At 41.9% G+C, this 17,680-nt stretch overlaps 2 protein-coding genes across 3 annotated transcripts in view; one reads left to right on the top strand and one right to left on the bottom strand.

The window, feature by feature from the left end:
• Nucleotides 1–709: 709 nt before the first annotated feature.
• LOC138602268 (MOB kinase activator 1B) lies at nt 710–17,172 on the bottom strand. Of its 2 annotated transcripts, none has more exons than XM_069673714.1 (6): nt 17,105–17,172; nt 12,678–12,844; nt 10,023–10,116; nt 8,250–8,383; nt 5,156–5,319; nt 710–3,516 (listed from the first exon to the last, which is right to left on the bottom strand). In XM_069673714.1, the coding sequence occupies exons 2-6, from the start codon at nt 12,730–12,732 to the stop codon at nt 3,439–3,441; spliced, it is 525 nt and encodes a 174-aa protein (XP_069529815.1). In that variant the 5' UTR covers nt 12,733–12,844; nt 17,105–17,172; the 3' UTR covers nt 710–3,438. The 2 variants fall into 2 exon arrangements, with proteins under 2 accessions (XP_069529815.1, XP_069529814.1); XM_069673713.1 differs by lacking the exon at nt 17,105–17,172 and adding an exon at nt 14,982–15,232.
• tnpo1 (transportin 1) overlaps nt 16,647–17,680 on the top strand; it is a 30,492-nt gene continuing 29,458 nt past the window's right edge. Inside the window, exons 1-2 of the mRNA XM_069673716.1 lie at nt 16,647–16,746; nt 16,876–16,990. Coding sequence (XP_069529817.1) covers nt 16,886–16,990 — 105 coding nt within the window. The 5' untranslated portion in view covers nt 16,647–16,746; nt 16,876–16,885. The remainder of the gene's footprint in view (nt 16,747–16,875; nt 16,991–17,680) is intronic.

Raw genomic sequence — 17,680 nt, 5'->3', positions numbered from 1 at the left:
GTATTAGGGGTAGAAAATACTCATATGCAGCATGATCCTCGTCAGGTTTATGGTATTATCTGTGATTATTAATGATAAGTAAACAATTAAACGTTAAGTTGGTTAAGTAGACCTAATTTTAACTGCTTTATATAAAAAAAATGCCTTGTATTTTCTGGATTGTATATTTTTATATGTAATAATGCAGTAAAAGTACAATATTTCCCTCTGAAATTTGGTGGAGAAGAATTATAATTTAGCATAGAAAGGAAAAACTAGTACAAATACAAAAGTACAAGCACCTAAAAATAGTACTCAAGTACATCACTTTACTTTAGCACTACACTTTGGGTAGATGGTAGTCTGTAGGGACTTGGCTTGGGAACCAGAGGGTGGTCGGTTCAAGTCCCGGTATGGACCAAGTGTGGAATTAGGCCAGAGAGGTGCCAGCTCCTTTCCTGGGCTCCGACGAGGTGTCCTTGAGCAACGTATTGTTCCCCGCTGCTCGGGGCGCGTGTCCATGTGCAGCCGCCTCACTCTCTCCATTAGTGCATGTCCACGGACTCCTCTTTGTGCATGTGTGTATTTCGGGCCTTGATGAGTGAAACATTTGATTTCCCCTCTGGGATGAATAAAGCATCGCTTCTTCTTCTTTAAAGAAAGTAAATGTACTTTTCACCACTGCCTGCACAAAACACATGCTACATAAATAACCACACAATTCTTTCAAAGAGTCAAGACCACCTTTATTTGCCTTGTAAACAGCATAAATCAATTCAGTAGCATTGAAAACCCCTACCAAGCCATTATTTACAAACATTTCATCAATTATTACAGTCGAGGAGGAAAAACTGTAGGCAACAGGCTATGTGACGGGCATTTCATGAGGATGAGATGCTTTTAGGATGACTGATTTTCTATTACATTTTCTGATATCTGGTGAGAAGTAACATTCATAAGAGTTAGCTAAGGAAGTGGGGGGGAAAAATACTCAACGATTAAAACAAACAATATTTTTAATATCCAAAAAAAGGGGGAGGGGAAGCAGCCTCTAAAAAGACTCGGTGCATTCTTTAAACCAAAAGCTACCACTCCATGCTCGCTGAAAATTACTCTTAAGACAGGTCTAACCCTCAGTATGTACACGTGTGCATTGAAGTATTACACCTCTCTGACAAATTCCATATAAGAAGATATATAAAATGCTCACCAATCCTGAAAGAGAAGCTAATTCTATCGTACACCAGAGTTTTAGCACTATAAAGGATAATTAATATTAAAGTATGAACCAACTTTTAGTGTCGTGTCAATTATTGCATAGTAAACTACACTTTGAGATCGGGGGATGGGGTCATGCATCTGCTGTTTGAAGCGCAGCGACAAACAGGTCATACGGAGAAAAAAAAAAAGCAGAAAAAATCTCACTTGTGCCTTTTAGCCGATTGCAGCGGAGGTTAAGCTATTCGACATTCATTTGGGGGAAATTGCGACGGAGGGAGCGGACCCAATGATCGGTCACATGACGCGGCTTCTCACAAAGCATAGTCGATGCAGAAGAAAACATTCAGGCGAGAGAGAGGTCAGGAAAATCGTTCAAAGTGCTTTATGGCTTGTGAGAGAAGCAAGGGATGCAGCAGAATAATCCAATTCTAAATGCGAGTATTTTTAAACACAGGTCTCTACAGGTCTATTTGCCGACATCTATGTACAATTTAAGGTTTTAGATCCCTTGAAGACTCTTCCTAAAATTTGTTTCTACTTTGGAGCAGGGATGCATGATACTGCATTTTGATACCGATAAATTAGACACGTTTTATCCACCTAATTGCAAAGAACATCAAGTCTCCCCTGTAGTGGAATTGATATCACGCCTACTCTTATTGAGGTGGCCAGAAACTGCTATACCGCAAACATCTTGCACCCTTCTTCACGCTTGACGGAAGATGCGTTGTACAAAAGGTCGCGTGTGTCTGATCACTCACGTTTCTGAGCGCACCTGAATGCAGCATCCCCCCGAAACACGGCAGCCCGGGAGACATGCGCAGACTTGTTTACTGCACGTACGATGAGACATCAGTGAACGCCAACGGACTCTTTTTGTTGTGTATGCGTCCATGAATATGTAAGTTAGTTTTGCACTGATGTTTATGTTACAATCCGTTAGATTCGGATTTAGCGGCGAGTGTATTTTCGGCGTGTTCGATGTTGTTAAGTCGGTAAAATGACGAGAATGTGAGCTAACTGTTAGCTAGTTAAGAGCTGTGAAAGTTGTTTAACTTAATTGGCTCGAGTTTCTGTGACTTTTTAGTTTTTATTTGTATAATTTTGATAACTTTGTGCAGGCAGTGCGCGCGCACACTCAATGTCATAGCATTACGTCAAGCTTTTTTAGGGAATCATCGAGCATTTAGGCAGAATTAAAGCGTTGTTTTATCTGCGGAAAAATGACTGCTGATAGCCATATGTCATTTTCAGATAACGTGCCGATAATATCGTGCATCCCTACTTTGGAGGAAATAAAAATTAGTACACAGGAACATGTAGCTAGAACACTAGTTAAATTTAAGCCCTGCTAACAATGTGACAATATCCTAGCCTCACTTCTACGTCCCTCAACACATTCATTTATTATAAACTTGCACAACACTTGGTAAAGAGACTCTCCAACTAAATAAGGAAAAGGTTGGTGAGGTTCACAGAGTAAATAATGTTTAAACCAAGTTACAGTACAAATAGAAAAAGGGGGTGTAAGAACCACAGAAAACTAAAGGAAGGTGGAGTGTTAAATTTAACGTTTTGTCAATGAAGTCTGGTATATATATGGCCTTTATGTTCTTACAGTTCTCACTGTTGATATAGGGCAATTATGAGCCATGCTAGGCACTTAGGATTATCGTATTGACAGATGTGGGCTCGTACAGATAGCAGACATCAACCCAGTATCTTCTATATAGATCAATGGTGAAAATAGCTAGCCAATGCTGTTAAACTAGCTTAAAGGCTGGCTAAAACTCTTGCCGTAACACCAACAAAGCCCTCCTATTATGATACAGAAACTTTACTTAAACACTATTCTTCCCTGCGGGTGAGTTAGAGCATAGAAATGCTGCCATAAATCCAAGTGAAAAGAAAAATATCTGTGTGGTATAATAGAAAACTAAAGAACATATGTCTATATTATCCTAAACGTAAGCCATGACTGAATACTGGGGATCTTTCCATACAGCTAAAACTATTTCTCCGTTATGTTAATCTGTGGTTTTGTTCAATTAAGCGTGTAATCCCTGATTGCATTAGTCCTGGTGCCATAAACCTATCAAGACCCTTCCTTCTTCCTGGCCTTATTAAAAACATTTCCCCAAATGGAAATATAGTATATACTGCATACATACAGCCAGGGTGGGGTGGGTATCTGTGCAAAAAACTAGAAGACCAATAAAATAAGGGTTACATTGCTGTTTATCTGTCCTTGGTTGTCAGTTTTTCAATCAGCTCCTGAAGCGGGACGAGCTCTTTCCTGTCAATGAGGTTGAACTCCTGAAAAAGACGAACGAGAGGAAGAAAACATTAAAGATTATACACTTTATGACACATTTTCAATGCTAAAAATCAGGAGGATGTTTCTTCCTGCACTGAGATTTTGTTTCTCTCTTTCTGAATAAAGTCAGAGCTCAGGAGAAGAGTCAAAATGAAGGGGAATTGTGTCAAAATGTTGAGCATTAAGTTAAACTTTCACTATCAGTGCCAGGTATAGGAAAAAATAACTCTGAGGAAGAAGATTTAAGAGTTTAGTTTTGAAAATCCATCCTTTTTCAGGGTTGGGTCGCAGTGGCAGCAGGCTAAGAAAGTTAGCCCCGATCTCAGATCTCATCAGCTATAGTCTGACGACGATATAGCCTCTTGGGGCAGCAGTGAACATGTCGGGCGTGTAGCCAGCGGTTAGCGATAAAGATTTCCTAGTCAAGACTTCCTTTTCCCCGTGCTGCATTGTTTACAGAAAAAAAAACACACTTTAATTAACAGGTCCTACCTGTGCTGAAATTTCAACATCATGATGCAGATTAGTAAAAAGTCATAATGAAGCTTTGTCAGGTCTGTCCTCAAGAGGAGAAGAAAACTACTTTTAAAATGAGAAGTTTGTTGAACGGAGGTCGGATCGATCTTTTCTGATGCATTCAAGGAAGTCGGGAAACGCTGAACGGCTTTTGTGACACAGCGTCAAGAGAATTCATCTCAAGTGGAATTTTTTATCTAGAACAGATTGTTAGCCGTTAGCATGCAGATGTCTGTTTATAGAGATTAATAAGAAGCTAAATCGTCGTCAAATCACGCTGATGGGAGCCGGGATGTCATTACGGCGCATTACACTCCGCCGGCTTTTGCTCTCACACGGACTGTTTTTCCTGCATGCCGATATTACTCGGACACATTTCTATGTAGAATCTGTAAATAGAGATTAAGTTAGCCCAGACGTCCTTCTCCTTAGCAACATATTTCAGCTCCTTCTGGGGGATCCAGAGGCGTTCCCAGGCCAGGTGGGATATAAAATCCCTCCAGCAAGCTCTTGGTCTACCCCGGATTCTCCTCGCAGTTGGACTTGCCTGGAAAACCTCCACAGGGATGCGCCCAGGAAGACATCTCAATCAGATGCCCGAACCACCTCAACTGGCTCCTTTCGATGCGAAGAGGCAGCGGCTCTACTCCGAGCTCCCTCTAGATGTCCGAGCTCCTTACCCTATCTCTCAGGCTGAGCCCGGACACCCTGCGGAGGAAACTTATTTCGGCCGCTTGTATCCGCAGTCTCATTCTTTCAGTCACTACCCAAAACTCGTGACCACAGGTGAGGGTCGGAACGTAGGTCGACTGGTAAATTGAGAGCTTCGCCTTCTTCACCGCGACAGTCCGGTACAACGCCCGCAGTACTGCTGATGCTGCACCAACCCGTCTATCTCACAATTCATTTTACCCTCACCGTGAACCCTGAGATACCTGAACTCCTTCGCTTCAGACAGTACCTCTCTTCCCTCCCAAAGGAAGCAATCCACCGTTTTCCGGCAGAGAACCATGGCCAATTTATTATTTCGCATACTCAGCACCAAAACTGAAAGTTTGACTTTATACTCAAAATAAAAGGAGGGAAAAAAACTTCCTGCACTCATTATCAGAGTTTCTTTACCTGAACGAAAAAGATGAAGTGTTTGAACGACGTGTTGAGGTGGGCCTCCTCCTGCAGCTGCATGACAGAGTCGAAGTGCTGGTGGTAGATGTGAGCGTAGACCCTGAACAGGCGCTTCAGGATGGTCTTTGCCACTGACATGAAGTTTCGCTTGAAGGGGACACCTTGGGAACGAGAGTGCAAGAGACAAAAGATGTTACTTAAAGATACAACCAAAGGTCAGAGGACATCAGAGGACTTTTATAGACATTTAATTCAGACTGTGAGACAATTAGAAAAACAATAGAAGCTGTTTTTGGCCACAGCTGTTGTGTGTGTGTCTGTTATCCAGGGGATTGAGGCGGTAACATTAGCTGTGTTAGCATTATGAGTTAGCAGACCGTTAACGAGGCATTCCCCCCCACGGCCCATTACTTCAAATGTTCACCAGAACAGCTGAGCTAACCGCCGCCGCGCGAGCATCACATCCAACATCCCAGTCCATGCTTGTGCACTGGCTTGTACCTCCCTGGAGTCCCCTCCGTGTTTACTGTTTACCCTGTTTGCTGCATCCTGTTTAGTGCTGAGAGAGCGCACCTGTTGATTGTTGACAATGTTTATGTCTTTGAACTTCTCTATATAAAGTCTTAATATTCCTGATAATATTAAACATGTTTGACTTTATAAAAAAGAAAAGAGGGAGGCTCAGGGAAGCAGCTCAGGCTGAATTTACTGACCCCCTTAGACCAAACAATCGAGACGACAGGAAGACGCCACAAGTGCAGCAACTTGTTCTTTAGACGTTGGAAAATTGTCCTTGACACTGAAATTGTTTTGACATCGGCCGGCTTAAAAGAGACCAGACGGAGCAGAGGTGTGAAGAGTACTGACGGTGTTTCCGCTACATACATGGTGTTTTAGATTTCTATAATGTGTCCTGAAGTCGCGGAGATTTCCGCTCCAAATCAACGGCCGTTCGTCCTCTCTCCTCGTTGAGGAAGAGCACTGAAACAGTTACAGGACGTCAATCGCACCTGAAGTCGTGGCAACCAAATAAACAACAGCTGGACGAGCTTATTCCTGGCAAACGGCAAAAAATGGTCCGCTCTGCATCGCTGACATCGGGCGCTCTCTGTCCACACAGAAACATGCAGTTCTAATATGCAATGTGAACAATCACTTGCCTTTATCGGCTGTGCGCTCAATATCAAACTTTCAGCTCCCTGGCGATATCCCTCCAGCTAAATGCCACAATATTGTATTGAAGTGAGGAGCTATTCTGTATCTAACTCCGTATGTCCCTACTGTAAATGCATTGATTGTCGCCGTTTATAAAGCTTATAAAAAGGTGACGTCATTCGGTAACGATCGATCGTTTTGCTACGTCATTTATAACGTGCACGGCTCACGTGCTGTGAGAACTGAATTGCGAGAGAAAATATGTAACTTTTGTGACTTAATTAAACGGACTGCTGATGAAGAGGGGACGAAGGGGCCAGCAGCTGTGCAGAGAGCAGAGGTGTGCTGGGGGGGGACTGAAGCAACGCAAAGCGATTAAAGTAGATTGTGAATTAAAACTGAATAAAGTGAAGAAAAGAGTCAAATTAAAGTGTGGACGTAAGAAATAAGCATCTACAAGGAGGGAAATCCAGACTGAGTAAGTCTACATGTGACGTTCTTCTCACAGAAATCATTGATATATGCGATTAATTAATTACAAAGCCTGTAAATAATGAGATTATATAATCACCTGACATGATGTGCCCCTAGCTAGCTAATATCCGTAGATATCTCAGTAACGGATGGATGTACAAATGTAGCGAATTACTTTAAAACATACTCAAGTACTTGAAAAATACAAGTACACGAAAAAGCTACTCAATGACAGCAACGCGAGTACTTGTGATTCGTTACTTCCACCTCTGGAGCAGAGTACAAACATTTAAGAGTTTCAAATTGCCCAAACACTGTTGATATGACACAAACTCTTCTTGGTTTCTTCAGGTATGTACCAAGAAGACACAAAAACACTCACTGACTCCATCACTCAAGCTGTGCATGACTCTCCTTTGTCTCTCTCCATTGCCACTGTTCATCTCAGTAAACCACAAAGACTCGGTAAATGACGGCAGCTGCAGCTGCAGCATGTTCCCCCCCGCATTGCAAATGTCTTCACAAGCAGGCCACGGCACGAATTCAGGGCAGCTCAAACAATCGCATGGTAACAATGTTTGAAATGTTCTTGTGTAGTTAGGAGGGTCTGCGGTGCTGCTCCCTTCAGCCTCAGATGTGATGTGCAGCTCTCCTGTGATTCAGTGCTCAGTTATAGAGGACGGTGGACAGCTTCTGGCTACAGCACGACTCATTATCAATTATAAAACCTGGTGGCTGAGGAGTTCTCAGGGGACCTGGGGAAGGACTAGACATGGCCGACTCGTTTATTGAGACACCACAGGCTGGAATTCATCCTGATGAGGTTTGAGATCTTAACAACGCCCTGCAGCGTTTTTGATTGCTTTTAGTGAATTGTAACAGAGGCCGTTTAGTTTGAGACAAGATACCAGTAAAAGATTGATCTTATAAAAACAGCTAATAAAGTTCTGCGCCTGCAGAGGAGCATCTCCCCTCATTGGCTCCCTCCGCAGAGATGTACTAAGGCGTAAATGAGACAAGTATTTGAGCTGGCTGCCGTCCAACTCTATTAAGGCTCCGCCCGCGACGGCACAAGCCTCTGCTGGTTGGGAGGTCGAGCCCTGTGCTGGTATGTACGCAAATGGTATCTCGTTTCAATGACCCTCTGCAGTTTAAACCAGAGGAAATTCAGAATATTATCATCTAAGAAGTGTTGGTAAAATGTGCTGTTACTGGTTATGTAAATGAACACGAGATTTTCATGTGTTTTGCTGCTGAAGACTCGGATGTTCTCGCCTAAAGGATTCAGCAAAAATCTGTCGTCTTCATCGTCTACTTTCCACTTAACAGATTTACATGTTTAAGGTTGAAGAGTTTAACATGTCTATAATCGTCTTAACACCTCTGATAGGAACCTGACAGTAACACATCAAACCCAGAGAAGAGACGGCTTTAACAGGTTAAAGAAAAACACAAAACATACCAATCTTTGAAGGGAAGAGTGTCTCATCATCGAGCTGGTCCTGCACCCAGGTCATGAGGTAATCAATGTACTTGGGAGCGGAGCATTTGATGGGCTTCTTGATGTTTGTTCCGTCGGCCCAATGGTACTCGTACCTACAGGGAAACACAGATTCTGAAGTTATGGATGGATTTAATCTAGATTCACACTTTACACTCTCAATTGACTTGCATTTTTTTACCCTGGCTCTATTTTTCTTTACATATTTTGGTGTCTTAGGGTGCTTTCACACCTGACATCTTTGGTTCGGACTTTACTCGGAAAGTTTGCTTCATTTGGACAGATGAGAACACGCATTCAAACTCTGGTGTGGACCAAACCACCGGACAATAATCTGTCAGTTCGTTTCCCAACAAACCACGGTCCAGTTCGATTCAGGTGAGAACATAATCAGACTTAAAGCAGGATCTAATACAGGAAGAAAAGCAGCAAGAAGAGTAGAGGACAGACGTGCTGGAGCGACGGGGAAATAGAACTGTTCGGTGAAAAACTAAAGAAGAATGGAGCTGATCGAAATGTCAAACAATGTCGGTTAAAACATTAAAGTCTGCGATCGAGTTAAGTGAGATTGAGCAGCGTGCTCTCTCTCTTCGTTCACTTCCAACGTGGAAATTCTGACCAATCAGAGAGCAGTTTCCTCGCGCATCAAAACTTTCCGTCCGCCGGTAAAAGCTGCCGTGTCAACACAAACCAAAGTCGAGGCAAAATGCAACTTCGTAACAATTTGGTCTTTGATTCGGATCAAACAAACGGACGTTAGGTGTGAAAGCGCGTTACAGGACTAACTGGTGCAAAAAGTTTTGGAATTGCTCGAATAGACTGCTTCAGCCTCGAGCCGCAAGACGGACTGTCATGGCTGCAAAGTAATCCCTCAGGGAAAATGGGACCTATAATAAAACAGGCTCACATTGTATTTAAACACTTTTACAGAAAGGATCGATACAGATATAGACCTTTTTTTAAAACCAGATGCACTCTTTAGGTAGCTCTCTTACAAGCCACCAAACCCCATTGACAAAAACAGTCATTTTGAGAGCTGCTCATCTTCCCGCACCTTGACTGGTGAGTTTCTTTGTGTTGTTTTGTGACTTTTAAATGGTCAGCCTGGATCCAACGCAATACCAAAATACAAACAAACACACCAATTGAGGCAGAAATACACCGGCAACTCCTGCGTTGCTAGAACTAAAATTACCATTTTTGTCAATGGAGTCTGGTGGCTTTTAAGAGAGCGATGTAACCAGTGTTTCCGGTTTAAAAAGAGGAATCTACCATAGCAGCCTTTCTGTAATGCTGTCATGCAGTTTTTAGGAGAACAATCTGAGTCTGTTGGTGGTGAAAACAAGCGCTTTAATTGGACGTACTTTGATCCGGGAGCATTTGCCAAGAAAAGATTAAGTAGCAGTGAATACAGCCTGTTTCACAGCTGCCAGCTGTGGCAATCCTTTTGTACTTGTTAACAACTTAGAACCCAAAATATCTAAAAATAGGGCAGATTGCGACAAACACCCTTTCAATGTACCACAAAATGCTTTCAAATCTTGTGTGCGCAGATTTCCCTGTGATGTAATATCATGCAGAACATCCACTGAGAAGCTACCGAGCCTGGCAGCAGAAGGACAGAGTCCTGACGAAGGGGTCAATCGTAGTTATTTCCCCCTCTGACGACACCCCCACCCCACGCCCCGTTGAGCCTCCACAGATCAAGACTTCAACCAACTGTGCTGAACTTACTTAGGACCAGCAGACATGACTGGACAGCTCTCCTCTGTGCAAAAGTCTGTGATGGTGCCGTACAGCATGTTGATCTGGTTGAAGAAATCCACGGCTGAGGGAAAACAAGCAAAACAACATATTCAGATCAAGTTTAGATGAAACCAAATACCATGTGAGCAACACAAATAGCTGGCATCAAGTTTCCACACAGCCCCCCCCTTACCCTTCCCACTTCACTGCCCAGTCCCCGCTGTTAGACCAGGCCACTCTGCAGCTATCTGCAAATTGTGTTATCGCTCATTCCCAAGGGCGTAACGCCAAGATCTGCCTTCCATGTGTCTGACAGATCCATTTAAAGCGTTGGCAGAGTTAGTGTTTGGTTCCATTTGCTCTTACAAAAAGAAAAAGAAATTAACAGCTGATGAGACAAATGTGGGGTCCCGCTGAAGGAGAAACCAGCTTCATTTTTAAAAGTAATAATCTTGAAGATCGTTATGGAAATAAATGTCTGTTAAGTCTCTATCTATCCCCAAATGAGGTAACACAATGGTGTCGGCGCCCAGTTAGTGACGCGTTTTCCATCAGCCAGCAGTGGTTGGTCTGCCAGAGAGGGTAAGCGGAGCTAAGCGGCTGCTTTTCCGGTCTCTGCGAGCATTGAGGGTAAACAGTAATCTACTATGGCTGAACATACAAAGAAAAGATGGATGACTACAGATACAACTTCAACAATAAGTGAAAATCCAAAGAAAAAGAAACAAACTCGACGCTCAGATGAAGCAAACAGTCTGAAAAGGAAAGCGACCGACAGCCAGGAAAATCAAGAGTTACAACCGGAGCCATCGCTACGACGATGGGGAGTGGTCGCGTGTAGAGCTATAGCGTTAAATTGGTGGATACGCTTTCTGAAAGTTATAAAAAGCCTTGTTTGAGAAGAACAGATGCATGTTGGTTCATAATAATCAATGTTGGGTTATTATTTTAAAAGGCCGATTCTTATTTTGGAGGAGTTAAAAAAACAACTGATATTTGCAGGTGGTTACCATGGCTACAATTGAAGCTTTGAAGCATTCGGGTCAGCCCTACCACAGGAGATAATTTCACTCAACACTCATTAAAACAACATTTTAAACAGAAGTGATGCTTGCTTGGGAACAGCAGGAGAGAGCAGAATTACAGGTCCTCTTGACAGAAAGTTGCATTTCAAATTAAACAATTATTGCCCTGCCATATAACCAACTCAAATTTTTGTTGCCAGCGACCATGTTGGCTTTGCCATGACAGGTGCCGAAGCCAATTTTACCATAACAGATTTTCTAAGGCATGGACAGACACAACCTCCCACACATGCACTGCAACCCTGAACTTATCAGGACATTATCTGGAGGAGCTACATGTTGACACAGTTAAAGCTGTGAAATTTCCAATGTAGCCGCCGTGTGAATAGCAGGTAGTTGTGCGCAGCATTCACAGAGAATGAGTGGGCGAGAGAGTGCAGTAGCATTCTTCTCTATTCCGCTTGAATATGACTTTCTGCTCTGAAGGCATTCGTCCAAATACATGTTGGAGTAATATCAACGCAAGAACAGTCGTCAATACAGCCTCCTCCTGCCCGCTCTGCCCTGGCACTACCCCTCGCCTCAACCAAGCAGAGCACCCCAGCAGGTGAGAATGTGCCACATGTTTGAAAGGGCAGCTGTGGACAGATTCTCCGTACACTGTGCAGGAGTCCATTTGAGAAAACAGCTACAGAGTGAAACAGACTTGTTCAGTCAAAATAAAGTTAAGTAGTTAAGATGCTCTTCATACAACATATTGGATTCTGGCGGAGGATCTTTGCTGCACGTCATACTGTCACTACCCGTTTTAATCAAAGCAGCAACAATAGAGATTTAAAAAAATAAAGGGAACTTCCCCTCGTGAACAGAGATCATGAGGACTGTCACGAAAACTTGGTGGTGACGAGAAGTCATTCTCACTTCCCCTTATTGCGCAAGTTAAAACTGCTCGTGCAGCACTGACATCCAAATATTCCTAGAAACCTTTTGTGAAACCACAGACGGACTGCAATGATGATGCAACCGAGACACCTTTCCTGCACGCTTCAGAAAGCTGAAACGTGTGTCAACTTGCTGCAAAAACTACTGTGGAAAAATGGTGGATACAAACAGTCACCATTACTAAGTTTTAAGTTACAAAATGCATCAAACATGAACCATGCAAAACTCTCCAAAAGGGACTTTAAATCAAAGCTAAATTAAATTGCTAACATGCCAAGTCACTGCACATCTGAAGCCCTGAAGGCACTCTGACCAGAGAGGAAATCAAGTTTCTACTGAGCAGCCATTTGTCTCAATTCAGAGGAAAGCAAACAAGGCTCCCGCAGCACAGACAATAAGGTCTATTTAACATTCACAGAGGTTTTTCCAGCATGAATGCACTCGGCCTTTAGAGGGAACGCCAAGATCTTACACCCTGATAGTTCTACCTTGGCTGATTCTTGATGTGTGGACTAATTGAGAATTAAGGACTGCCGGGAAGCGTTCAAAAAATAAAGTCCTCAAGGGAAGGGTGATTTAGAAAAACAAAAGTTACTGTGAGGTCACTGTATGAGGAATCTGAACCTAAAAGGGTGTAGCATAGAGGAGGGGGGGAAAAGGTAAAATTGGAGCTTACTGTTGACAGCGACCCATTCATTTAAGTCTTCCCCCTCCGGCAGCATGACTGCCATGCGCAGGTTTCCACTCCCCAGCGTAGCCTCTGCATGTTTCAACAGCTCGTACTGATGAGAACCCTCCGGGATATTCTTCTTGGGCTTGAACGTCCTGGCTGAACGGTTTCCACTGTGAGTCATATTTCAAAGAGGAAGACAAATAGAAGACAAACAAGGAGAGAGTCAGATATGACGATGACAAATCCTCCAACTGAGGAACTTTTTCTGAGAAAAAAAGACAGGATCTTTTTTTAAAAAACAGGCTTGACAAAAGAGGCGAGCTCTTGTTGACTTGATGGGTTTGGCAGAATCACAGTGGAGGACCAGAACAGTGCGTCTCCTGTGTCCATAATGAGGCCATTTGAAGAGGTGCTGTACACAATCCCACAACGCACCACTGAACAGGAATGTTTTCTGTGGCATCACGACATGCTTCTCTAATCATCTTTCTCTTTAATTGGAGCGTTTACATCTACAAAACACAGTCCAGATATGAATACAACTACATTATTTTATTGAGATATGAAATTTGTTTTCATGGGGCAAGAAAAAATATCAGTATAGTTAAAAAAACACTGATTGAAACACCCAAGTATTCAAGAATAATGTTCTCCATAACCCTCCTTCAGCTTTTAATCAACTTAGCATTAAACCATTAGGTGTCAGCTGTTGCTAATCAGATGTAGCTGCACCCTCGTGCCTGTTGGACACGATGATAAACATTAAAAAGGAGGCCTTTTCTTTATAGCTTAAATTACTCACATTCAAGAAGAAGAAGTATCAGTTGGAAATGCTCAAAACGTTGTGTGTCATAAATTAAATAGCCTGACTAAAAGGGGGGGGTACTGTGCTAATTTCAAGCATCATAAATCACTCTGCGATACCTGTGGAGTAGCTTAGCATAAATTACAGTTTAAAAAAACTCTCTCTGCAGGCCCTCGTACAGCCTCTGCCTGAGACGACTTAAGCTCGTATCCCACTGGTCAAAAACCCCACAAACACCCGGCTTTTTTGCCAGCGGGATAGCTTACAATCAGCATTTAGACACACATGACTCTGCTGTAGACCCAAGTAATTATTGCCTCGGCTCCGATCGGCAACGATGGGAACACAAAACCCTGGTCTACGCGCTAATCTCCGCCCCCCTTCTGGTTGTTTTATCGCCCATCTCCGTCTGAGCAGCGCTCGAACATCGTTCCAAATTTGATAAACAGACTGAATGACTAATAGATACAACAAAGAGCTAACCACCATAACATCTTCACTGGCCTCCGTGCTGCTTACTGAAGAGTATAATGCAAGTTCTTTGTGCGTGCTATTGTTTACTAACCCTGTGTCCGGTGCGTTTGTGACGTCAGACGATGACGCAGTAAAAAAGAAACCGACAGGAGTATACTCCACTGGCAATGGGAAAAGAGACAATTGGCATTTATCAGCGGGCCTTCTTGGTGGGAAAGGGGTATCAGTCAGCTCTGTCCCTTTAAGAAACCCCACCCCTACAAGCCCACTTCGAGGCCTGCTGTGACGTCGCAAAGTGCAGCACGTAGAAAAAAACAGAGTGAAACCTGACATTCACAGCAGCCTGCTGACTGAGCTGAGAAGCCTGGGGATTACACCAACATACTTTTACCTAAAGATATTAAACTTCACCCACATTTAGTGTGGACATCCAACATTGTAACATTATATATACGTCATAAAATGTTGAACAGCATAATACCCCCACTCTTTAAATCAAGGAGTGCCAGGTGTTGGTTTAGTGATTAACTTGACTAATCGTCTTCAATTCCCTATTTCGTGACCATTCTAGCTTTTAATGTAGCCAAATGAATATCATCGTCACAATAAGATAAAATGTTGGGTTAGAGACTGATGGTGCGTTCTTTCACATCGGGGGTGGATTAGCCTGTAGCAACAAAGTGTCTACACCAGCAAATACTCCGGCCTGACTGGCAACCCTTTTCAGTTAAAAAATGCCCTGGTGCCGGTATTACCTAGGTTAAAGTTGAAAGGATTCATATAATAATGAATACCTCTATATTACCAGTAATTTACAATCGACGCCGATGTTTCCTCTCATGTGTATCTACAAAGAAGCAACACTAATCACATAAGACACTCGGGTGTGAGTGCAGGAAGTAGTCTAAGCCCGTATTATGCTATAGCTAGCCTAACCTAGCCGGGTAAAGCTAACACTGCGTATGTTTTTCGAATACACGGCTAAATGGAAAGACAAAATTAGCATTCATGACACAATTATAACTCACAAAAGGAAGCTCATGTTTCCTCGGAGCGCAGAAAATCACTCTCTTGGTAAAAAGCTAACAAGCAGAGTGAAGGAAAGCAAGAGAGGATGTTTGATAAAAAGTCCTCCTGTTCTTCTTCTTCTTCGCTTCTTTAATCCGTCCTTGTGAAAAATCCGAAATATAGATTATTGTTGCAGAAATAATTACACGTTAATAATAAGGAAAAACATGGATTTTGTAGACAGACTGGTCCACTGGATGCTGCTCTGTACGCTGAGAGGCAGCAGCGTACTGAATGTAGTGCTTACTTCTTCATCTGACCCTCAAGGCAGATCAGACGCATTTCTGTCGTGTGCTGCCACCTAGTGGAGACAAATATTCAACACTAATTCTCTTCAACTCAAAATAGAGATGTGAATATTTTACCAAAAAATTTAAAATCTCTACTAGCAACTAGCAAAGCAACTCACAAATATATTAGACCTTTGTGTTAGTCTGTTAATCAGCCACTTCATTCATTCCCTTTGTTTCTTTCCAGTATCGGATGCAGGGGATTTATTTCTTTAGCCATAATTTTGTTGTAAGTTTTAAAGCAAAAATTCTTAATATTTCCAATAAATAAATACAATGTCTTTAACCCTGGGCAAATAAAGAAATATGACTTAAAGCATCATGCATTCTCTCCAACATTTGGCACATGACATGACATGACACAAATACTTTACAGTGAGGTCACTGAATTTGTTTAATGGAATAGAGGTTGGGATGGGAAAATACCTGAATTACATTGCTGTTACATAGAATTTATAATATATAAAATATTTTGTGTAATAACGTTAAGAATTTAATACGATATGTTGTTGTATTAATGTCTATATTTTCAATTATTTTTTTATTCTGTATTTATTATACTTGCTATTTGTATTTGTGCTGCTGCAACACCCGCAATTCCCCACCGGGAATCAATAAAGGATTATTTTATCTTATGTTTTGTATTCACAAATAAACTCATGTTCAGATATTGGGATTTTTTTTATAGAATGAAGATTCCTACTATTAATAAGAAAATACTTTAGATAATGTTCATAAATTATTATTGAATATTTAGAGAACTAGGAAGGTTGGATTTTTCTACCCACACATTCTCTTATCTAAAATTATTAATAAAATGTTAATTTCTTTTAACACAAAACTATTTTTTTTTTTTATTACTCAGTGTTTTTAAGAAAATTATTTTGTATTTGTGTAAATAATCTTTAGTATTTGGTAGAAATAACACAAACATCCACTAGGTGTTTCTGTTTTGCCTTTTAACTCAGATTACAAACCAACTGTCTTGAACACAACAGTGACATCACGAATCCTTCAACTGTGCCGTGCTGCCTTTGAGTGCTGTCGGAAATCTACCTTTTTGGAGGCTGCATTCCAAACCTGCCGTATACTGCACCTTTTTCTCTCTCGCACATCTATTCTGTCTCTAACAGAAAGTGGTCTAGAATTACGTATATGTCAAAAACCACTCACAGGTGTCAATAATATAAACTGCATTCTGGTTTGGGAACATGTTTGGGTGGTATTCGTCTCGCACTAGGACCGCTCAGCCGTGTGTCAGCTGGTGAGGCAGCCAGATATATGCGACGCGACTCTGTGTGGCCCGCAGCTTTTTCAGCTTGTTGCGAAAACGGATGTGCCTGCTGTAACAGGCCCATGTCTGAAAACCCAGACAGACGGTCACATTTCTACAGTAAGTCAGCTACACTCGAGTACGTCGGCAAAGTCAGAACAGGTAAACGCGTCTCTGTAGCTTATATGTCCGTATCATGTAACCTTTACGCGCTCTTGAATTTTAGAGGAATTCGTGAGACGTTTGATGTCAAATCCTCTGTGTTAGCTTCTATTATTTCTTTATCCGCAGCAGCAGCAAGATGGAGTGTGAGTGGAAGCCAGACGAGCAAGGACTTCAACAAATTTTACAGCTGCTGAAGGAGTCTCAGTCGCCAGATACGTCCACACAGAGATCCGTCCAGCAAGTATCCTTGTCTGAGCCAGACATGAATTATTACACATGTTTAGTTTGTTATTATTAAATTATGTTGCATAGACTCAACAGGCTAGCCGTAGCTAACACTAGCCGAGGTTGTTACCGTTAGTAGCAGGTACGCAGGTGTTCTCCGGTTGCTTCTTTTTGTCTCCCACAAGCTAAACAGGCTACCAGTAAAGCAGGCCTATTTATTTAAAACACTAGAAATATATAAGAAATTACTGCGTTATGCCAGGATATTATTACGGCTTGCAAGAATATAAGCATGTAGGCTGGATCCAGCTTTCCTTTACACCCCCACTTTGCATGATGCTCCAGTAGAAATAATTAACCTAACAGCCAATTCATGCACTCCTGTAATTCCTGTAATAATATATAATCCACAACCTAATCTCCTAACAAAGCTGGGAAACGTGCTGCACAGTTTAATATGTAATGAGCTTATAGCTAAACATGATAGTAATTTTACCCTTGGGGAAAACGTATAGTTTTGCATGTGAAATGTCAGAAACAGTTTAAATAAAAATACCGGTAATAATAATATAGATATATTTAAAATTTATTGAAAATAATAGCAAAGTTAAGTGCATAGTTATTGGCGTTAGATAGCTTTACACTTTCTATCCAGAGTGTTACATAAGCTTGTAATTTCTGATTTTAATAAACGCACCATCATCAA

Source organism: Semicossyphus pulcher, unplaced genomic scaffold (assembly GCF_022749685.1).
Source record: "Semicossyphus pulcher isolate SPU_LCO1_2020_fin unplaced genomic scaffold, fSemPul1.0.p SCAF_22, whole genome shotgun sequence".
Taxonomy (NCBI): Eukaryota; Metazoa; Chordata; class Actinopteri; order Labriformes; family Labridae; genus Semicossyphus; species Semicossyphus pulcher.
The sequence above is the reverse complement of the archived record's forward strand: the minus strand, read 5'-3'. Positions and strand labels throughout refer to the sequence as shown.